General features: G+C 42.9%; 1 protein-coding gene across 4 annotated transcripts in view; it reads left to right on the top strand.

The window, feature by feature from the left end:
* cpne2 (copine II) overlaps nucleotides 1–23,969 on the top strand; it is a 275,831-nt gene that overhangs the window by 140,750 nt on the left and 111,112 nt on the right. For all 4 annotated transcript variants that reach the window (XM_072279463.1, XM_072279464.1, XM_072279461.1 and 1 more), the window contains one exon: nucleotides 17,546–17,679. In XM_072279463.1, the coding sequence (XP_072135564.1) occupies nucleotides 17,546–17,679 (134 nt within the window). The remainder of the gene's footprint in view (nucleotides 1–17,545; nucleotides 17,680–23,969) is intronic.

Below are 23,969 nucleotides of genomic sequence, written 5' to 3'. Positions count from 1 at the left end.
TAGATGTTATTCTTTCTTGTGTGTCTGTAAGCTATTGTTTTCACGGGCTTTGGGCAGAAGGCGTGATGGGGACAGAGAGAGGAGACGTGATGACAGTGATGCTGTAAGCTGGGCGAGGATCGGACCCAAGAGGGAGTCCGAGGTCCAGGACTTTTCGGGAGGAGAACCGAAGAGGAATGGTGGAAAGAAGACTCCGTTAATTGAGCTTCAATGGTTGTGCACGAAGTGGTTGAACTCTGATAAGTTTGGTGCCTTTTACTTTCCTTGTATATTGGACCTCTATTAATTACGTAGTTCCAGTAAGATTTATAAAGTGTAATCTGTAAATCATACATTGTGCACTGTCTGTTAATTGGTGGGTGGGGTACATCACACAGCATCCACACAAACTTGATTACCCAGTTTGGCGGGGCCAAAGGCTGCTCCCCCTAGACGAAAGCAAGCTGAGCGAGCATGAGGCTCACCAGGAGGCTACACTTACATCATGTGAAGTGGCTATACTCGAACCTAGGGCAGGAACTTGCTCATTAAAGCATGGGCTGACCCTGTTCTTATCTACATTCGTATTTTGTGTACACAGCACTTTCTGCCTTATACTAAAATGCAGAGGTCCATTCAAGGTGCATTGACGCCAATTAAATACCTGGGGCTTGACAGCGACCAGGAGTCAGATGAGTGTCTTTCCTGGAATTGGGTTCAGTGCTACATTGATTAGAGCATTTATACACTGAGCCAACTATATTTCATACCTCCATGATAAATATAATAAGTAATGTAGTACCAAAGAAGAGGTGTGAAAAGGCTGATCTATCCAGGGGAAATGGCAACCAATTTTTTTTTTTGGTGTACATTTAGTGTTATTACTTAGTAGTAACATGTATTGACAGGTGACAGATTTAGCAATATGTGATAGCACTGACCTGTTGACAAGAGCTTGTATTCGGACACATGTGAGATACTGCAAGATGAAGTAACAGTGATGTTAGTGTGAACTACTCCTTTCTGTGCTGACTGATGAATGCTGGGTTTTGACAGAAAAGCACAGGGTAGGAATCAGCCGAGCCCTCTGCCCTTTTTCACTCTGAAGTGAATTTATTCTAGCGATCAGTATTTCATTTGTTATTTTCTCTATACTGAAGAATACTCGATACTAACTGACAATTTCAGCATGCAATCAAGATAAATACTGCTTCTTCCGTTTCTGTAGCCTTAATTTCCAATTGCCTGTAAGTCTTGCAGCAAAATGGAGTGTTAAATTAAATATAGTATTTCCTTAGGGTTATGTTTTTATTTTGCTAGCAATGATTTGTCTCCTGCAGTACTAACAAAATCACTCAAAGTCAGAATGCTCCTGCCTCACATTGGTCAATGTTAGATTGGTCCCATTTTTACCCCTAGTCTAAAGTGCAGGGGTGTTGGCTTCAAAAAAAAGCTTTCTTCTATATGATCACCGTTTTAAAAGACTGTACTGCTCAAGTGCTAAAGGAATCTCTAAAGCTTTTTGAGTTTCTGTTCTCTTGTAACATTCTGGCATTATAAACCCATCAGGCTAAAAGGACTGAGAGGTCAGGACTTACTTTGGCTGTTCACAGTCAGCAAGGGGATTAAGTATAAAGATTGATTACTTTGAGGGTGTAAGTGTAGCCAGAGTTTCAAAGCCTGATACAGGATTCAGCCCCATGGCTCAGGGATCACCCAAATCCAATAGTGAAGATTATCAGAGCAAAACATAGAAACACGGAAAACCTACAGCACAGTGCAGGCCCTTCGGCCCACAAAGCTGTGCTGAACGTGTCCTTGCCTTAGAAATTACCTAGGGTTACCCATAGCCTTATGTTTTTCTAAGCTCCATGTGCCTGTTCAGAAGACCCTATCATATCCGCCTCCACCACCGTCACCGGCAGCCCATTCCACGCACTCACCACTCTCCGTGTAAAAAAAAACTTACCCCTGACATCTCCTCTGTACCTGCTTCCAAGCACCTTAAAACTGTGCCCTCTCAAGCTAGCCATTTGAGCCTCTGACTATCCACACGATCAATGCCTCTCATTATCTTGTACACCTCTATCAGGTCACCTCTCATCCTCAGTCGCTCCAAGGAGAAAAGACCGAGTTCACTCAACCTATTCTCATAAGGCATGCTCCCCAATCCAGGCAACATCCTTGTAAATATCATCTGCACCTTTTCTATGGTATCCACATCCTTCCCGTAGTGAGGCGACCAGGACTGAGCATAGTACACACAGAACAGTATCAGAGCCCGGTATGTTATCTCTAACTGATATGATGTGAAATTTAAGCAACACACATCAAAGTTGCTGGTGAATGCAGCAGGCCAGGCAGCATCTCCAGGAAGAGGTATGGTCGATGTTTTGGGCTAAGACCCTTCGTCAGGACGTGAAATGTGTTGCTTTGTGTCAGCAATGCAGCAAACACATAAAATTACTATAAATACAAAATGCTGGAGGAACTTAGCTGAGAACAAACTGTGTGTGTGTCTTTGGATTTCCACCATCTGCAGATTTTACCGTGTTTATAAGTTGCTATAAATTTCAAAATAAATAAATAGTGCAAAAAAAAACAAGGAATGGGGTAGTGTTTGTGACCTGTTCAGAAATCCAGTGATGGAGGAGAACAGGCTGTTTCTGCATCGGTGAGTGTGGGTCTTTGGTTCTTGTACCTTCTTCCTGACAGGGAGAGCATGTCCTGGGGGCTGAGTGTCTTCAATGATAGGTGTGGCTTTTTGAGGCTTCGCCTTGTGAGAACGTCCTTGAGGGTGGGGTGGGGGTGTGGGGTTTGCCAATGATGGAGCCAGCTGAGTCTACAATACTCCGCAGGGATGGAAAGCAAATGGGAGCCGGGGGGAGTTATTCATTAATAAATTACTGATGGTGTGATTGAAGTTCTTGTGCTCCCAAGATGATTACTGCTCTCCCTCCAGTTTTGATGCATCTCCTGGAGCAAGTTCATCTGTTCTTCAACCTTTTCACTCCTGCCTCAGGATCCAAGTTTATGTTTCGTTAATACGTCAAAACGTACAGTGAAATGCGTCGTTTGTGTCAACAACCAGCACCCTAGAGGGTGTGCTGGAACAGCCCCCAAGTATCACCACACATTCGGTACTACATCACTTGTCCACAATGCTTGGCAGAACAACACAAACAAAAGGTTTGTCCTCTGGACCAAGTCTGGCACAAAGCCAAGTCACGAACTAAGCTACAGATCTTCCTCAGAGTTGCTATCTCGTTGGTGATTGAGATCCCAGCCGCACTTTCTCAACAGCCTTCTCTCCTTTTTGAAGAATTAGAATTGGAATTAGAATTTATTTAAATTTTACGTCCATCCCACAACGTGAGGGAGTACAAATCTTTGCGTTATGACACCATCGCAGTGTACAGACACGTAAATTTAAAAGTCTGATGGATCGTGGCAAGAAGCTGTCTGTCCCGTAGCCTGTTGGGCTGGGCTTTATTGCTGCGGTACTGACATGTTCGTAGTTGCCTGACCCAGTCAACGAGAGCCAGCACTGCTTAAGCGTGGCCGCAACTCAGGACTGCTTGTCACTATCGTCACAACGTTAAGACTTTCGTGTCATTTGGTAGCCGCTTAATTAGAGCAAGGTTAACCCTGGAGGTGGAGCATTTTGTTCTTGGGTGCTTTGATTGAAATAGAGTATCAAAGCTGAATTGCTTTTCTCATTCCTGTGTTAATATCTGGAAAGCTTTTCAGTTTGATAAGATCCATATCTCTGAATGACAGCCAAGTCTTGTTAACCAAAAAAGATAGCACCAGCATTCCTGCAGTGACTTTTAAATCTTTATTACAGGTTTATACACAAGTGTATTTTTAAAATCAGATTTTTAGAGGCAGGTAAGAAATGTTGTGTTTTTCAGAAGCTGTCTCCAGACCTTCGGTGATGTTAGTTTCACTGAATACAGAGCGATTGGAGCTCTGATTCTTTCAAATGCGACTTGTTGCCTTGACAACGGACTTATGCTGTATTTTATCACAATAGCACTTTGGTAATCACCTTTGCTATTTTTTTTATGTTTATCCAAGCTTACTTTGCATAACCCTGTGGAAAGAACCAATTCCACAGCATAAAAAAACTAATAAATTTGAACATTTGAACATCAGGATCTCCTGTTTAACAATGATGACTTTATAAAATGCATTTAAAATAGTGAAAGATGGCAAAGAGTTTCAAATAAATGGAATTTGTCAGGAATTGGTCAAGAATCATCACAGAGCTTTTGAGAAGAGATATTAAGAGTAGTGATCAAACAATTGGCCATGGAGGTTGCTTCCAACAGTATCCAGACATCCCACCTCTCCTGAAAGATCTGGGAGTCTCCCGCATATCGATAGTGGCTCCCTGACGCCTGGAAATTATATACAATATCCCGGAAATAGATTTTTTTTGAGAGGGAGAGGGAGAGTGAGCATTTTGATTGGTCTCCCTTCGTGCTAAGAGTGGTCCCCAACCACCGGGCCGTGAGGAAACAATATGATTTGGCAATATGAAACGATATGAGTCATTTGCACCTTTCCTCATTCCCTGTCATGCCCTGTTGAACTTGAACGCACGAGAGGTCATTACCCACGTGTCATCCATGTCATCGCGGGAAGGAGATCGACTCCTCGAGCTTGTAAATGACGATGGGCTGAAAAGTTTGTTTGACATAACATCTCTGCCGGCATTCCGGATCAAAGTCAAGGCTAAATATCCTGAGGTAGTCACGAAAGCACTGAAAACATTGCTTCCATTTCGAACATCATATCGCTGCGAAGCAGAGTTTTCTGCAATGAATGCAATGAAAACTAAATTGCGGTATAGACTGGAACCCGCTTCGAGTATCGCTGTCTCCAATCACCCGTTGATGGCGCCGTCTTGTTGCAGGAAAACAAGCCCAGGGCTCCCACTGATTCAGCGATACTGGTGTGTTGCAATGATTTTATATGTTCATACGGGGAAAATATGCGCTGTGTGTTTAATATCCAAATGTTACTTAAAATGTTCTGATGCTATTGACTTATCACCTATATTCCGGTCGTGATTAACACCCCTCCGCCCCCCCCCCCCCGGGTCGGCCGGTCCACAAGAATATTGTCGATATTAAACCGGTCTGCGGTGCAAAAACGATTGCAGACCTCTGCTAAGTAGACCTATCAGTTTTCTCTGTGAGCGGGCTTTACAGACGACGTCAAAAATAATGACAGTGTTGCTCGCTGCACTGTTTGCAACAGTGACTTTTCTATTGCCCATGGTGGGTTAAAATGTAAAAGACATGTTGAGGTGAGTTTAACAGGTGTCACTACAGCATAGCTAATGTTATTTAAACTAGCTGGCTGGCTGCTAAGGAGCTACGCTATTGATGTCCTACGTGATGAGGCCAAACTCCCTGTAGACTTGCTTAAAGTTGTAATAGAATAAACATGATAATATAATACAATATAAGCACATATTTTAATGTCACATTTGCTGCATATACCCAACTTGGTTTACAGATTAGACAAAATCACTAGACAAAGTATTACATGCACCCTTGGAGGTCGACGGGGGGGGGGGAAGGGGGGGGATATGGTGTTGCGGGGGGTGGGGGTGCTACCTCCCTGAAATGAGTTTTTGCAGGGTGGGATGTTTGAGTATCGAGCTAAAGTGGGGGGGGGGGAGGGGGGATATGGTGCTGTGGGGGGGTGGGGGGACGGGCGGGGGGGTATGGTGTTGCGGGGGGGGGTGTTACCTCCCTGAAATGAGTTTTTGCAGGGTGGGATGTTTGAGTATCGAGCTAAAGTGGGGGGGGAAGGGGGGGATATGGTGTTGCGGGGGGAGGAGGGATATGGTGTTGCGGGGGGGGGGTTGGGGATGGGCGGGGAGGGGATATGGTGTTGCGGGGGGTGGGGGTGCTACCTCCCTGAAATGGTGGTGGTACCTCCCTGAAATGAGTTTTTGCAGGGTGGGATGTCTGAGTATCGAGCTAAAGTGAGAGCGAATGAAGGAAGGAAGCTTTGGGAGGGAATTCTGCAGAAGAGGCCTCAGGCAATTAAGACACAGTTACCATGATCTCATGTGGTTTGTAGTTGGGACCTTAATCCCACTGCACACTGCCTTTGAGATGACTATGGTGCAAATCCTTGTGGGTTGCACATTTGCCGTGAGGGTTGGGGAAAAGATGCAGTTGCCTTTGTTGCAATTCCCTTCAATCAGCAACATAACACAAGACTCCTTGCTGTACGGCCTGTTTCCTGGAGCACCTCCTGACACAACCATCAACTGCTGCCCGAAGATCTTGAACTGGCTGAAAGACTCTCTTCTATCTACCCAAACATTATTGGTCTTCCAGTGTTAGGAGGTGTCCATAAGTGAACTTTGCTGACTGGTACATCCCAAGGGACAGGAAGCCCTGCCAATTTACTGCAAAAGCTCTATGGGGAAAGACCATGATTTACCAGTCCACTGTCAGTGGACACTGAGGCAGCAAGCTCTGGGTAACAGCCTCTGAAACACTTGATGGGTGCATTGTTTTAAGAGGAAATAATAAGTAGCATTGATGTATCAAAAGACAATGTGCATGCCCCAATTTTATTTACTGGATATATTGTGAATCAAGTATATTTCTGGAGGAAAGAATTGTGAGGCAAAATTTCAGATGCGCTGGCAGAAAGATTTCAGAACCAGCTAGACTACAGCTCTGTCATTAACAAACTCAATAAGATGCTTTTGAAAAAACCTTTTCACTGAGTCTTTTTTATACAACAAGCGTTGCTTTGCCTCCAGTAGCCATTGGGGCTGTTGGGCATTTTTGAATGCAGCACAAAATGGTGGAGGACTCAGCAGGTATAGAGAGGAATACACAATCGAAGTCTAGGGCTGAGAGTCTGTCAGCCTGAAGATTCTTATTCTGATTTCTTCCCCCTTTCCTCCCAGTCCTGGTGAATGATCTCAGCCTGAAATTTCGACTGTTCATTGCTCTCCCTCGATGCTGCCTAACCTGTTGAGTTCCTCCAGCATTTTGTGTGCCCTAGAATAGGCTCTTCTAAACTGTGATCTCTATGATCATTCTAAATGATAATCATTGTCTAAATTGCTGCCAGGAGATTTGTCTCCCCTCCTCAGTGTCATTCCCAGTTCTTTCCTAGAGTATGGGCAGATTCCTGCATTTAGATCTGACCTGATGGAGAACCTGCTAATCTCTAACCTTGAGAGCTTCCTGGATAAACTGGCTTGAGGTGCTAGCGTTCAATCATATTCTGGTTTAACATCACTGGCATATGTCGTGAAATTTGTTGTTTTGCATCAACAGTACAGTGCAATACATTATAAAAAAACTATAAATTACATTAAGAAGTATAATTAAAAACAAATTAAATAAGTTACAATGCTGACCACAGTACATCTGTAGAAATTTGCGAGAGTCTTGGTGACATACCTAGTCTCCTCTAACTCCTAATGAAAAATAGTCTCTGTCGTGCCTCCTTTGTAATTGAATAATATGTTGGGCTTAGGATAGATCTTCAGAGGTGTTGACATGCAGGAGTTTGAAGCTGTTCACCCTTTCCACTGCTGATCTCCCGATGAAGACTGGTGTGCATTCCCTCAACTTCTCCTTCCTGAAGTCCACAATCAATTCCTTGATCTTACAGACGTTGAATACAAGGTTATTATTGCAACACCATTCAACCAGCTGACTTATTTTACTCCTGTACACCTACCTCTTTGTCACCAACTGAAATTCTGCCAACAATAGTTTTGCCACAGGTAAACTGATAGATGGCATTTGACCTGTGTCTAACTGCTTAGTCATGAGTGTAGAGAGTAGAGCAGTGGGCTATGCACACATCCTTGAGGTGCACCAGTGTTGATTGCCAGCAAGGAGAAGATGTTATTTCCAGTCCGCCCTATGTTCCTCCAAAGCGAGAGGCAAGGATCCACGCAGAGGGAGGTACGGAGGCCCAGGTTTTGGAGCTTGTTGATTAGAACTGAGGGTATGATTGTGTTGAGCACTGAGCTGTAATCAATAAACAGCAGCCTAACCCTAGGTATTGCTATTGTACAGGTGATCCAAGGCCAAGTGGTGAGCCAGTGAGATTGCATCCACTGTAGAACAATTGAGGCGCTAGGCAAATTGCAGTGCGTCCTAGTCTTTGCTTAGGAAGAGCTGATTCTAGCAAGATCAGGCTCTCAAAGTACTTCATCACAATAGATATGAGTGAAACTGGGCAATAGTTGTTAATGCAATTCACCCCACTCTTCTTGGGCACAGGTATTATTGCCCTTTTGAAGCAGGTGGGAATGTCCTACTGCTGTAGTGAGATTGAAGGTGTCTTTAAACGCACCTGCCAGTCAGTTGGTACAGGTTTTCAGAGCCCTGCCAGGTACACCATCAGGGGTTGGCACATTGTAGGGGTTCACCCTCTTGAAAGATGTTCTGATGTCGGCCTCTGAGACAGTGATCACAGGGTTTCTGCCTCATGGGAAGTTTTGAATCACATTTTCTGGTAAAGGTGAAATAGAGCATACATTTTATTGTCACACTTTACAGTCTGGATGCCAATCAGAATGAAGGGAAAAGAAATTATAGTAATATAAATCCATATTGCAGCAGTCAGCCAAGCCCAACAGACTCCCACAGAACATGCCAGGAAAATCTGTACTGACTCCTTCCCTTATTACATATGGAATTTTAAATAAAATTCAAAACTCTACACATTAATGTAGTTTGATTTGTTATTACTGGCTACCAGAAGAGTTTGCACTCTATATAGATCACCACGACAAATCCTTTCCATTTTTTTTCCACTTTCCACTAACTTTCATCGGCCCCTTTCAACAATTTCATCACTCTGTTCAGGAGTGAGGGTTGGAACCAATTTTAACCTAACTCATCCAGCATGAAATGCGATGGTTGGCTTTACTCCACCCTGGATATTACTCCCCATTTGCTTTATTTAGGCAGCGTGTAAAGGTAAATTGACCTGATCATGCCACGATCGCAACATCTGGCTGAGTTTGAAATGTCATCTACTTGTCTCCTAGGATACAGCTGATCTGTCTCCAAATTATGCCAGTATAACTTTCTATTGTATAGAAATGGTGTAGATTTAGTGGATATAAACCAGTGTTCCTCAATCTTTTTTAGCCCAACATCCCCCTAAAGCACTTTCATACTTGCCAACACCCCTCTTGGCACGGTATACTTTCCAGCGAAAAACTTGTTTACCATATGCTAACATGAGAAAAGTGATTCTGCTTTAAATTTGTCTTTAAACCCAGCTTACACAGTACCTGTGCAATGTACAGCAGCTTCGATATCAATGTGATCCTTGAGCTAGATGGTTTTTAATAAGATCTGAAATACCTGGTTCAAGTTGTGACAGCAAAAACCTCAGGTCCCCACTCGTAACAATGTCTAAAGGGTGTCTGTTTTTTTGTGAGAATGTGGTTGCCTGCACTGAAGCCTCTTTGAACAAGGTAGGAGGATGGAAATGAAATGAAGAGCAGATTGTCTTTTCTCCAAAGACCAGGAAACTTCGAGTGACAGCATAGCCACATATTGCAAAAGCCGACAATTTTGAAAAGCATTTTTGCTTCTTCATCGTTCTGAATTTCAGTAATTTCTTCTTGCAAGCTCTTTTCTTGTTTTTCCACCTTGAAAAGAAATGGGTTAATTACCCAGTCTGGAATTTCTGGATTGTTCAAATCCTTGAATTGATTCTGAAAATCCTTCTTCAGTGACTGCAGTTGTAAGCAGTACTCTTGCAAATCACTGTCTGTGAAAAAGAGTGGTGTATTTTCCATGCAGGGAAACTGTGAGAACATTCTTCCCCCAATGTTTAGCTTATATATTTCCAATTTTCCAATGGAAGTGGACACCACACTTATTGCCTGGATTAAATTGTAATTCTCACCCTGCAATTTCATATTTAGAAGTTCATTTTGCCATACAGATCAGCTAGGTATGCCACATCTCCACGTAGAAGTTCAATCTTGTTTCCCAAGCTTTTGTCGATTTTGAGTAAAAATTCAACCACAGTGTCAAAAAGATCAAAGAAACATTTTAAGTGGCAGCCTTTTGTCAGCGAATGCACTACAGTGTGAAGAAGCAAGTGTTTAAACTCTTCATCGTTATCTTGGCATAACTGGTGAAATATTCTGCTATTTAATGGATGAGCTTTAATTTTTTTGATAGCAGATATTACAAGAGTCATGCTTGAAAAAATTCACTGGCTGAGGTGTTTGGCTGCAAGATGTCGATAATGAATTACACAATGGACTGCAAACAGACTTGGATTTTTTTTAAATAAGTGGCACTAAACCAGCATGGTGACCTGTTATATATGGTGCTCCATCTGTTGCACAGGAAATCGTGTTCCTAATCAGAATACTTTTATTCTTAATATACATTTTGACTTCATTGTAGATTGACTCTCTGTTGACAATTGTTTTTAACTTTCTACAAAAGAGAATCTCTTCATATACTTTTCCATTTCTGATAAACCGTACATGTGCCATTAGCAATGCCTCATTGTCTCACACAGTTGATTCATCCAGTTGTATCCCAAATTCTGTTTTTTGTAGCTCTGTGAGTAGTTGATACTCAATGTCTTCATTCATTTTGTCAATACGATGAGCTCCCGAGTTACTACTCAGAGGAACTGATTTTAAAATACTGGTCTCCATTTTGAGAACAGTTGTGAGCACTTCTGATACAGCAGGCATTATTAATCTTTCACTAATTGTATGAGATTTTCCACACTTTGCTATCTTTATGGAAATATTCTAAGAAGCAATGAGAGCACTATCAAGGTCATTTTAGCTTGCTCTGCAAGTGACTCGAATGTACAATACTTTTCAAATTCTTCTTTCATTTTCTGGAACGGAGTAATACATAAGTAGCTTTTTCAGAGTGCAATCTTGATAGTTTCATGGCTTCATTAGACAGTTTAATATTACAAATAAGACAGACGGAGCATTGCTGATCTGATGGAACAGAATAAAACCACACCACAGGTATGTAACATTGTATTGATGCACTTTCTGTAGTTTCTGTTTCTTAGCAGGGTAAGAATTCAAGGATTCACTACCATCAGACTCAGAGAGATTGCTCCGTGTGTATTTATCCATCATTAAAATAAAATAAAATAAATTAAAACAAAAAATTAACACAAACTGGGAATGCCTATCAGATAACACACACAAAATTGCTGGTGAACGCAGCAGGCCAGGCAGCATCTCTGGGAAGAGGTACAGTCGACGTTTCGGGCCGAGACCCTTCGTCAGGACTAACTGAAAAAAGAGATAGTAAGAGATTTGAGAGGGGGAAGGGGAGGGGGAGATCTGAAATGATAGGAGAAGACAGGAGGGGGAGGTATGAAGCTAAGAGCTGGAAAGTTGATTGGCAAAAGGGATACAGAGCAGCAGAAGGGGGAGGATCATGGGACGGGAGGCCTAGGGGGAAAGAAAGGGGGAGGTGAGCCCAGAGGAAGATGGAAAATAAGCAAGGAGTGATTGTGAGAGGGACAGAGAGAGAAGAAAAAAAGGAGGGAAATAAAAATAAATAAGGGATGGGGTAAGAAGGGGAGGAGGGGCATTAATGGAAGTTAGAGCAATCAATGTTCATGCCATCAGGTTGGAGGCTACCCAGACAGAATATAAGGTGTTGTTCCTCCAACCTGAGTGTGGCTTCATCTTGACAGTAGAGGAGGCTGTGGATTGACATATCAGAATGAGAATGGGACGTGGTATTAAAATGTGTGGCCACTGGGAGATCCTGCTTTCTCTGGCGGACAGAGCGTAGGTGTTCAGTGAAACGGTCTCCCAGTCTGCATCAGGTCTCACCAATATATATTCTTGTGTATGCCTATCATATGTTGATGGCAGCAGTGAGTTGATACGGTTGGTCAGGTCTATGCCTCAAGATAGGATGCCACTTATTGCCCACCCCCCAAGAATCTTGAATGCCCTCCAATAACATCTACTTCCCCTTAGGACACGTAACTGCCCCTGTTGAGAATCACTGATCTAAACCTTCACAATCCTTATCAACAGTCGTTGTTGCAATGACCCACAATGAGTTGCCATCCTCTTAAGCTTTTTGTCGGGTTTTTAAAATATTATTGGAACTGTGGAGCAATAAATTAGAGGATACAATATCTTATAAGGACCGTGCCATATTCAGTTGCTGTTAGTGGTCTGACTGTAAAGTCATGCTGTTTCAACAAAGCTTAGGGTTAATTACAGAGAAGTTGCCCAGAGGAAGGTCTTAAGATCAATTAGAATGTCATTGCTCCAGATGGCAGATTCTAATACTCAGGCTTGTCAGTAAAGAAGCTCCATGGTTTTGATGAAAGATGTTTTGTTGTTAACAGCAGTAGGAATCAACTGTCAAAGCTTTTTCACCATGCCACTGTCACCAGTGGTGCTGGGGTTGAGTTTCCATCAAAGTGTTTGTGGCGATTGACTGGGACATAAGTACATGTTTCCCATGAATTAGTTGGGAAACTCTGCAAGTGTATCTAGCTCCTGTGGTAGAGGCCTGCAACATCGACTGTTTGTTCCTCTCCATAGATGCTGCCTGACCTGCCGGGTTCCTCTGCATTTCCAGCATCTGCGAAATCTCTTGTATTTTTGCCTTGTGTTTTCATTCAAGATACTCTGCTGGAGCAAGCATTTTAGGAAGCATTTCAAAATATATTCCATTATACTTGAAATCTGTTAGACTTTCAAATCCCAGCACAGTATTGCTGTCATCATGAAGTGAACTGAAAAATGTTATGATAAGAATAGCAAGAATAATAAATTTTAAACTTGAAGTAAGGTTAAAAGATCACCTGGGGACCAAAGGAGTCATAACTATGCTGCTGATGTCAAGTCTAACAAACTTCCAAAAAGTATGTAATAGTTCCTTATGTAACCCTCAGGTTCGACTTGCGGCTTACTCTCAGGAAAGACAGCCTCCAGCCTGGCCAAACTTCAGAAATCTTGTTTGTGTGGATGCTGCGTGATGTGCTCCCCTGTTACAAATCAGTACCACGAATGAACAAACAGTACACGATGTGCAATTAAATGACTGAACTTTATAATTCTTTATTTGACTATGGGGTTAGTAAAGAAACAAAAAAAAGAAAAAGGGCCCATTCTCATGAAACAGTCTATTTTGCAACGCTGGAGCTCACGGTTTTCCTGCCTGTTCGTTCTCCATCGAATTCCTCCCTGGGCGTCGTCGACTCCCAACCCCATTCCAAGTCCACTCTGCCCTGCAGTCTACGACTTCCCCATTCCGGCATCTTCTCTCTCCATCTTCCACCAAACAAAAGGCCGCGAAATCCCTGCTCCCAGACCCACAAGAAACAGCAACGTGCCTCTCATTGGCTAGCATACATTCCAAAGTCCCTGTTATCTCAAGTCATAACCCAAACATTGCTGCTACAGAGAAACCATTACATTAGCCGTGAAGCATTACAGAGAGGCCATTACATTAGCAGTGAAACATTACAGCGCGTTACACTTATTACTGAGCAGGGTAAACCTGGGAATTGTAAAATTCGCCATTGGGGTGTAAATGCTGAGGAGAAGTTATACCACAGGGATATAGTGATTGAACCTTATGAGACATGGAATCTGCTTTCTTCCCATTTTTATGAATGATTTGACTGTGGAAATTCAGTTGAAAGTGTCAGTAAATGAAACATCTGAGAAAATACCCAGTGTATTGTCGAAATTGAGTATGAGGGCAGGTTAGCATTGTAACAAAATCTTACACCGGCAGATGTAAAATCTGTCTATGCAAGTGGAAGTGAAATAGATAAGTGGCAAAATAGGAGTTTTTATGTTGGATGTATTGCAGCAGTCAACAAAACCAATAGAATGGTGAGCTATGTAATCAAAATAATTGGATTTAAATTATGATTAAAGCCACTATGATCAGAGTATCCATTGTTTGTCTCCAAGATACAAGTATGACATTTAAGCACTGGAAACATTCCAGACTGTGGGGAAGTTGAGGAACGACTGAAGGCACAAATACTGACCAGCTTTGGGATTTTGTACTCCAGTCTCTGAAACAGTAATTACATGGATTTCTTAATAAACATGATAAGTATAAACTGAATCTTCTGATGTTAATTGCTTGAATAATTCAGCTCTGTCGTGAGAGATATTTGATGATGTTTTGAGGTTTGCCTTTTTAAAGATTTTTTTGTACTGAATTTGCAAATCGTGGGTTGCACAAACACAATGTTTTGTTAATATTTATCAAATTTTGAAGGGAAAGATTCAGTATGTGTATTCAGGTGCAAACTGACTAGATGTGAGTCTTCCCCTGATTAATGTAGACAAAAGGTAGTCAGGAGGGATCAGACTGTTTAGAGAAAGACCCAGTAAATCGCATAGGCTTCAGTAAAACACTGTGGGAAGTTCACTGTGTGGTAAAAGCCTCTCTTCGGGAACTATGTCCAGGAATTTGCAGGATGGGCAATGAAACTTTGAGTGAGAATATGCCTCTTGTTTCACTTTTCGAATCGCAGGTCACATGTCTTTTTCTGTCCTAGTACCTTTTACTCTGTTGTTGTTATCTCAATCACGTGACAGCCAGGAAATATGATATCAGCTCCTCTCAACCACTGCAACCCCTTCTGCCCGAAATGAGATTGAATCAACTGGTAAAATACAAGCGACCCTGCAGCATCAGTAGCAGCAGCACAGTAGTCCAAGTTTTTATCCAGAGCGAGTCAGGTTTTGCCATAATTTATCGGGCCTCCGACAGTTATCTCAAACATAGAGAGCAGGTGGAGTTATAGCAGGAGTTTTCCTGTGGTAAACAAGCTAATGCGCCAGAGCTAGTCAGGTAGCAGGCATTCTCAAGATGCAGTCGACATTAGGGTTGTAAACTAAGCTCCAAGAGGCAGCGTGCTAGTCACAAGTTGACCTGAGGTTGTCAGTGGACACATCAGGGTTCAGGGAAGAGGGAGAAATGTTAGTCTGGCTGGTCAATATACACTTCATTATGCATTATTATTGTTTTACCTTGTTCTATCTCAGTGCAGCATGAGTGATTTTATCTGTATGAACAGACAAGCGTCTCTCTTTATCTCGGTACATGTGACAACAATAAACCAATTTTAATTCCAATAGCACCCTGAACATTGCAATGTGGAGCATTCCTGTCCAGATCCATGTTCAGGTAGGGTAAAATGTATTTTAGTAACAGCGTTAAATTGTCCCAGTGGAAGCGGCTGGTTTCATTGAGATCTGCTATTTTAAATGAGTACCACACCCGTGATTTGTCAAGAGAGTGAAGCTAATGTCTATTTCAGATGGTAGCTTGAACAAACCCATAAACACTGGGTTACGGTTGCAATCCTGAACTAAAGAGCAACACTATATTAGATAGAAGGCACACAAGGAGTAGAATTCTTGAAAGTGATTCCATCGGTTGTGGAATCAGCTCAGTGTTGAGGTGAGTGAAGTTATCCATTCTGGTTTAGGAGCCCAACAGTTGAGAAGGTAAGAACTGTTCTCGAACTAGAGTGTGGGAGCTAAGGCTCCTCTATCTCCTTCCTGAAGGAAGCAGTGAGAGGAGAGCATGGCGTGGATGATGGGGTGATGGGTGCTGCTTTCTTGTGGCAGCACCGCTTGGAGATATGCTCGGTGGGTGGGGATGTATCCATTGCTGTGATGGACTGGGCTGTATCCATTACTTTGTGTCGGCTTTTCCATTCTTGGGCATAGTTATTTCCATACCAGGCTGTGGTGCAACCAGTCAGGATACTCTCCACTGTGCATCTATAGAAGTTTGTCAAATTTTAGATGACATGCCAAATCTGCACCAGCTTCTAAGAAAGCAGAGGCACTTTCGTGCTAGTCACAGGACAGATCCTCGGAAATGTTAACCCCAAGGAATTTAAAGTTACTGAACCTTTGATCTCTGCTCCCCTGATGAGGACTGGCTCATGGGCCTCTGGTTTCCTCCTCCTGCAGTCAATAATTAGCTCTTTGGTTTTGCTGATGTTGAGTGAGAGATTGTTGTTGTGGCTCCACTCAGTCAGAACCTAACTGATTTAAGCAATCAGATAAAAGTCCTACTAGAGCAGTTAAGAATCTGAAGCTATGTTGTGGTATTCTACGTCAGATAGCTGATTTAACCTGTGCAACAGTACAGTTGTTATGAACAACCCCAGTGACCATCATTTAGGAGTAAATGAGAATGAGAGATGGAGAAATCTTGACATGAATTGTAATTCATGGACCACTCTTGGTGTGAAGAGAGTACCACATTCAGCACTGGCCACTGATACCCTGTACTTTGGCTCACAGATGAAGAGTGGATGCCTGCGAGATGTTCGGGAATGTAGCTGGTGCTCAGTGGAATGGGTGGCAGGGGGCTGAATGGGTTATTTTATGATGCATCAGTAGCCAGCAATGCTTGAGGCAACGAGATTCAAAGTTCAGAATCAGAATCAGGTTTGTTATCACCAGCATACGTCGTGAAGTTTGTTGACTTTGCAGCAGAGTACAATGCAATACAGAATAATAGAAAAAAACCTGTGAATCACAGTAAGGTACATATACTGTAGTGTAGAAATAGAAATAAAAAACTAGTGAGGTAGTGTCCAAGGGTTCAATGACCATTCAGAATTCAGAGGGTAGAGGGAAAGTAGCTGTTCCTGAATCACTGAGTGAGTGCCTTCAGGCTTCTGTACCTCCTACCTGATGGTAACAGTGAGAAAAGGGCATGCCCTGGGTGCCGGAGGTCCTTAATGAGGGACGCTGCCTTTCTGAGACACCGCTCCTTGAAGATGTCCTGAATACCACGGAGGCTAGTGCCCATGATGGAGCTGACTATATTTACAATTCTTTGTAACTTAATTAAATTACTTCAAAAACCCTTGCTTCAAAGTAGATTTTTTATGAAAGCACACATATATTACCTTGAGGTTCATTTCCTTGCAGGCATTTACAGTAGGACAAAGAAATATGATACAGTCAATGAAAAACTACATACAAACAAAGCCTGGCAGCCATTGGGCAGAAGAAAACACACAGTACAAATATAAAAATAATAATAAATGAATAAAACTGAGAATATGGTTGTGCAGCAATTATTCTTGGTGGATTATGGGTTCTTGGCATATTTTAAAACCTCACCATTACTTTTAGATAACGGTATTAATTAATTCACACCTCCATGAAAACAAGGCAGAGCTAAGAGCAGCCAGGCATAGGTCTCAAAAGCAGCACATATATCTGCTTGGTGTATTGCCCTAAGTGTTGGACTGCATGGTATCTCAGGTGAAGGATGGAATGTGTGTTCTTTCGTAATGATTTATTTAAAGAGGGCCTCACCGTCTTTTTCAAGTTGGGCGGAGAGCGCGAAAGGATAGGATGGGGCTATGCTTCTGCTTGCCGGCCCTCAGCATCCTTGGAATTGAAACAAATAAACCCTGTGAGCCAATTGGTTTGAAATAGGGGAAATAAACTTGCCTTTTTTTCTTTGGAAGTGGGAGTTCATTGCAATTCTTATACGATGATGTGCTTTCTACTTAGGTTGGGATTGACTTCACAGCGTCCAATGGAAACCCTCGTGATGCCAGCTCTCTGCATTACATCAACTCCATGGAATCAAATGAATACCTTGCTGCTATTTGGGCAGTGGGACAGATCATCCAGGATTATGACTCGTGAGTTCACTTTGCTGTTAGTAGGGAAAGCAGGTTGAAAGGGTTTGGAAGCTCGGTAAGTTTAACACATACGTTAGTCAATTTTGGAGAGTCTTTTTCCAACTGTAATAATAGTTCTTATCAAGGCAGAGTACTGGAGCAATTCCTATTCACTCCATTAGAGCCAAGTTTAACATTTCAGAAAAGCAGCCTAATTCAGGCATAAAATGCTTTTCAATTATGTGGTTTGCAATACTTAGTACATGGAATACAGTCAATCCACTCATTGATTCACCTAATGACTAATGTTCAGCGCCAGTCACTTTAGCAGAATTAACGTACTTGGAAGAGATTTTGATTTTTTGCTTCCTCTGTTCCAGCTCTTGTAAATTGCTGTTCTGAGTTGATAGATTTAAGCACTGAGAAAGTGAAATTCTTCCCGCCAGTAACTGTGCAAGTAACAGCGAGTTCTTGGTTTTCTCCTCCTGCCACCTTTTCAGAGCATTAATGGCAGGGGGACAGATTTACTGCCAGCAAGCAAAACTTTTTTGCAGGTCTGGACGGGCGTGATTTCAATAATTCAGCAATGTTCAGGAATCTTCTGCTCATGGGGTGATGGCTTAATTATTGGTGGCTTTTAATTTATGTGAACATAGCAACCGGGGCAAACTACTGACAGTGGCCACTTTATTAGGTACACCTGTACACCTCGTTAATGTTAATCTTAATATTAATGTTAATCTAATCAGCCAATCATGTGGCAGCAACTCAGTGCATAAATGCATGCAGACATGGGCAAGAGGTTCAGTTGTTGTTCAGACCAAATATTGGAATGGGGAAAAAGTATGGTCTGGGTGACTTTGTCCATGGAATGACTGCTGGTGCCAATTGGGGTGGTTTGAGTATCTCAGAAACTGCTGATCTCCTGAGATTTTGACGCACAGCAGTCTCTAGAGTTTACAGAGAATGGTGTGAAAAACAAAAACCAAAACTCCACTGAGCAGCGGTTCTGTGGGCAAAAACACCTTGTAAATAAGAGATATCAAAGGAGAATGGCCGGACTGGTTCAAGCTGACAGGAAGGTGACAGTAACTCAAATAACCATGTGTTACAACAATGGAGTGCAAAAGAGTATCTCAGAATGCATAGCACATCGAGCCTTGAAGTGGATATGAAGACCATGTACACTCAGTGACCACGTTATTGGGTATAGGTGGCCACTGAGGAGATTCAGACTGTCACTTGGTCTGACCATGGCTGCTCTGTGGTTTCATGTATTTGTCTTGATTTGTCTCCATTTGTTTTTGGGTTGTGCCCTCATTTATTGACCCTCCTGAATGGAAGTGGCATCTTGCAATTAACCACATCTGTCTGTCTGGAGTCGCCTATGTTTCAGACCAGACAAGGGCAGCAAACTCCTGTGACTCCGATGGGTCTTTGCAACCACTGGGTATGATGGCCACCATCATTAAATTTTATACTTTTCCATCATTTCCAGATGGATTTACAGGTGTCCCCCGCTTTACGAAAGTTCACTTTATGCCACTTTGCTTTTATGAAAGACCTACGTTTGTACCTGTTTTCGCTAACCGAAAGAAATCCGGAGGATTTTCGCTTTTACGAAAAAAGGTGCCCGCTTTAAACTTGTGTTTGCCCCGAGAATGACTACCATGACCGTGTAGCCTTGCGTGGGCAGGTGTGTGCGCATGCGTGTACGTGCTGATTTTTTTTCTACAAATCAGCTTTTGGCTAAATCTTCCCGATTCTGGTAAGTGAAACTACACTACATACATTATTTCTACTTTATATAGCAAAAAGGCGCCCGCTTTAAACATGTGTTTACCCCAAGAAAGACTACCATGACCGTGCAGCCTTGCGCGGGCTGGTGTGTGCACATGTGTGTACGTGCCGTTTTTTTAGGTTTTATGTGCTATTTGGTATGATTTGGTAGGTTATTTTTTGGGTCTGGGAACGCTCAAAAATTTTTCCCATATAAATTACTGGTAATTGCTTCTTCGCTTTACGCCATTTCGGCTACGAACGGTTTCATAGGAATGCTCTACCTTCAGTTAGCGGGGGACACCTGTGCTAGGAATTGTGCCCCCACCCCCCAGAGCTACAGAGCAGATGCAAATGCTAACTTGGTAACTTAATCATTATACATCATAACCTTTCTATTTCCAAGCCTACCTAACCTGTTTAAAAATCTATAAAATGAGCAACCTTCCCAGTGTTTGCGTCATGCAAAACAGATTGTGTTCCTAATTGACAAAGGATGGAAGTTAGTGATGATTCTGCATTCAGTATACAAGAGTTTCTCCCTGATATTTGATATAGTAAAATGTCTCAAGGTGCTTCATAAGTGCTTAACACCCAGATCAGAAGTTAGAACAAGGACTGCAGTGACTCAGGAAGGCAGCTGATCACCAGCTTTACTGAAAGGTCGCTGGAGGTATTCTTTGCATTGACAGTCAGGCCCATGAGATTTGCAGTATATTGTGGGTGGGCAATAAATTCTTATCTCCCTTCAAGCTATCTTTGCTGCACTGCTGAGAGAAGTTCTATTACGGCGATGACAGATTAACGGAAATATCCAAGCTAATAACATCTTCTAAGATCCAAACTAAATTGCACGGAGGTGCAAGTCGGGAGACAGATTTTGGAAAGATACAAAAATAACAGGGCTGTTGTCATGGGTGACTTCAGCTTCTCTAATATTGATTGGTATCTCCTCAGTGCAAAAGGTTTAAATGGGGCGGATAATGTTAGATGGGTCCTGGACAGGTAGTGGTGTATTGCTGCTATCATTCCATGAATTTTCCATGTTGCTAAACCTTACAGATGACAGTGATCATAAGCAGTCCCTGATGTATCAGCCTCCACCTCTGACAGCTCATTCTCTGTGTAACAAAAAAACTAACTCTGATATCCCCACTGCACCCCTTCCTCCAATCACTTTAAAATGATGCCCTCTTATATTAGCCATTTCCACCAGTACTGCATCCTATCAATATCCCATTGTACCCTACGATAACTTTCTACACCATCCACAACAGCAACCCCTCACAAAGCCATATTGACTATCCCTAATCAGACTACACTTCTCCAAACGCTTGTAAGTCCTGTCCCTAAGAATTTTCTCCAATAGTTTTCGCACCACTGACCTAAGACTCACTGATCCATAATTCTCCAGATTACCTTCCTTCAACAAGAGAAAAACATTTTCCACCCTCACTGCTGCAGTGGCCAGTGAGGACAGAAATACCATCGTCATAGGTGCAGCATTCTCTTCCCTTGCTTCCTGCAGTAACCTGGAGCATATCCCCTCTGGCCCTGGAGACCTACCTATCCAGCAAACGTTCCAGCACCTCCTCTTCCTTAACATCAAGGTCTCGCCCAATGGTGAATAGTGAAACCCAAAGTAATCATGAAGGAACTCCCCTACCTACTCTGACTCCTAGCACGTTTCCTCTTTCATCCCTGTTTTGACCTATCCTCACTCTGGCCTCCTCCTGTTCTTCACATACGTGTGGCCGGTGCATGGAACAAGCTGCCAGGGGTGGAGGCAGGTACATTAAGGACAGTTAAAAGGCTTAGATAGGCAGTTAACTGAAAGAAAACTGGAGAAGTATGTGGGAAGGAAGGGTTGGATTGATCACAGAGTAGGTTAAAGAGTTGACACACCATCGTGGGCCAAAGGGCCTATGCTGTACTGTGCTGTTCTATGTTATAAATGTGAATTTTCCATTTGTTCTATCAAATAATTAACATAATATTATTCATAATAATTGAATTTGTGGTAATATCGTCAAACTGAGAGTTATTCCCTTGAGTCTTGTTCATTGTCATCATAAGATTTTACATATTTTACAAACAAAATCACTGTTTCCGATCACTATAAACTGTAAGGTTTAGCAACGTGGAAAATTTAGTGGATGATAACAGGAATATGTTGCTACATGCTTTGAATGGTGTAGTCCATTTCCTACACAAGGTCACTTTTGGATCTGCTGGACTGAATCTGAATTAAAATGCACTCAGTGGCAACTTGATTAGATACAGGAGATGCCTTATAAAGTAACCACCGAGTATATTCCTTGCGTTCATGGTCTTCTGCTGCTGTCACCCATCCACTTCAAAGTTCAACATTTTGTGTGTTCAGAGATGCTGTTCTGCAGGACCGGATGGTGTCAGTACCAGGGTGCTCAAAGCCTGTGCCCCTCAGCCATGTGGAGTACTTCGCCATGTATTCAACCCGAGCCTGAGGCTCCAGAGGGTTCCTGTACTGTGGAAGACGTCCTGCCTCATCCCTGTGCCGAAGACGCCGCGCCCCAGCCGCCACAATGACTACAGACCGGTGGCATTGACCTCCCACATCATGAAGACCCTGGAGAGACTTGTACTGGAGCTGCTCCAGCCTATGGTCAGGCCACACTTAGATCCCCTCCAGTTCGCCTACCAGCCCCGACTAGGAGTGGAGGATGCCATCGTCTACCTGCTGAACCGTGTCTATGCCCACCTGGACAAGCCAGCGAGCACTGTGCGGGTCATGTTTTTAGACTTCTCCAGTGCGTTCAACACCATCCACCCTGCTCTGCTGGGGGAGAAGCTGACAGCAATGCAGGTGGATGCTTCCCTGGTATCATGGATTCTTGATTACCTGACTGGCAGACCACAGTACGTGTGCTTGCAACACTGTGTGTCTGACAGAGTGATCAGCAGCACTGGGGCTCCACAGTGGCCTGTCTTGTCTCCCTTTCTCTTCACCATTTACACCTCGGACTTCAACTACTGCACGAAGTCTTGTCATCTTCAGAAGTTTTCGGATGACTCTGCCATAGTTGGATGCATCAGCAAGGGAGATGAGGTTGAGATTGATTCCTGAGATGGCAGGACTTTCATATGATGAAAGACTGGATGAACTAGGCTTATACTCGTTGGAATTTAGAAGATTCAGGGGAGATCTGATTGAAACTTATAAAATCCTAAAGGGATTGGACAGGCTAGATGCAGGAAGATTGTTCCCGATGTTGGGGAAGTCCAGAACGAGGAGTCACAGTTTGAGGATAAAGGGGAAGCCTTTTAGGACCGAGATTAGGAAAACTTTCTTCACACAGAGAGTGGTGAATCTATGGAATTCTCTGCCACAGGAAACAGTTGAGGCCAGTTCATTGGCTATATTTAAGAGGGAGTTAGATATAGCCCTTGTGGCTAAAGGGATCGGGGGTATGGAGGGAAGGCTGGTACAGGATTCTGAGTTGGATGATCAGCCATGATCATACTGAATGGCGGTGCAGGCTCGAAGGGCCGAATGGCCTACTCCTGCACCTATTTTCTATGTTTCTATGTTTCTATGAGTACAGGTCTACGGTAGGAAACTTTGTCACATGGTGTGAGCAGAATTATCTGCAGCTTAATGTGAAAAAGACTAAGGAGCTGGTGGTAGACCTGAGGAGAGCTAAGGTACCGGTGACCCCTGTTTCCATCCAGGGGGTCAGTGTGGACATGGTGGAGGATTACAAATACCTGGGGATATGAATTGACATTAAACTGGACTGGTCTAAGAACACTGAGGCTGTCTACAAGAAGGATCAGATCCGTCTCTATTTCCTGAGGAGACTGAGGTCCTTTAACATCTGCCGGACGATGCTGAGGATGTTCTACGAGTCTGTGGTGGCCAGTGCGATCATGTTTGCTGTTGTGTGCTGGGGCGGTAGGCTGAGGGTAGCAGACACCAACAGAATCAACAAACTCATTCGTAAGGCCAGTGATGTTGTAGGGATGGAACTGGACTCTCTCACAGTGGTGTCTGAAAAGGATGCTGTCTAAGTTGCATGCCATCTTGGTCAATGTCTCCCATCCACTACATAATGTACTGGTTAGGCACAGGAGTACATTCAGCCAGAGACTCATTCCACCGAGATGCAACACTGAGCGTCATAGGAAGTCATTCCTGCCTGTGGCCATCAAACTTTACAACTCCTCCCTTGGAGGGTCAGACACCCTGAGCCGATAGGCTGGTCCTGGACTTATTTCATAATTTACTGGCATAATTTACATATTACTATTTAACTATTTATGGTTCTATTACTATTTATTATTATGGTGCAACTGTAATGAAAACCAATTGCCCCCGGGATCAATAAAGTATGACTATGACTATGACTGTTGTAACACATAGTTAGAGTTACTGTCACCTTCCTGTCAGCTTGAACTAGTCTGGCTATTCTCCTCTGACCTATCTCATTAACAAGGCATTTTTGCCCACAGGACTGCTGCTCAATGAAATTTTTTTTGTTTCTCGCACCATT

Source organism: Mobula birostris, chromosome 15 (assembly GCF_030028105.1).
Source record: "Mobula birostris isolate sMobBir1 chromosome 15, sMobBir1.hap1, whole genome shotgun sequence".
Classification (NCBI taxonomy): Eukaryota; Metazoa; Chordata; class Chondrichthyes; order Myliobatiformes; family Myliobatidae; genus Mobula; species Mobula birostris.
The sequence above is the reverse complement of the archived record's forward strand: the minus strand, read 5'-3'. Positions and strand labels throughout refer to the sequence as shown.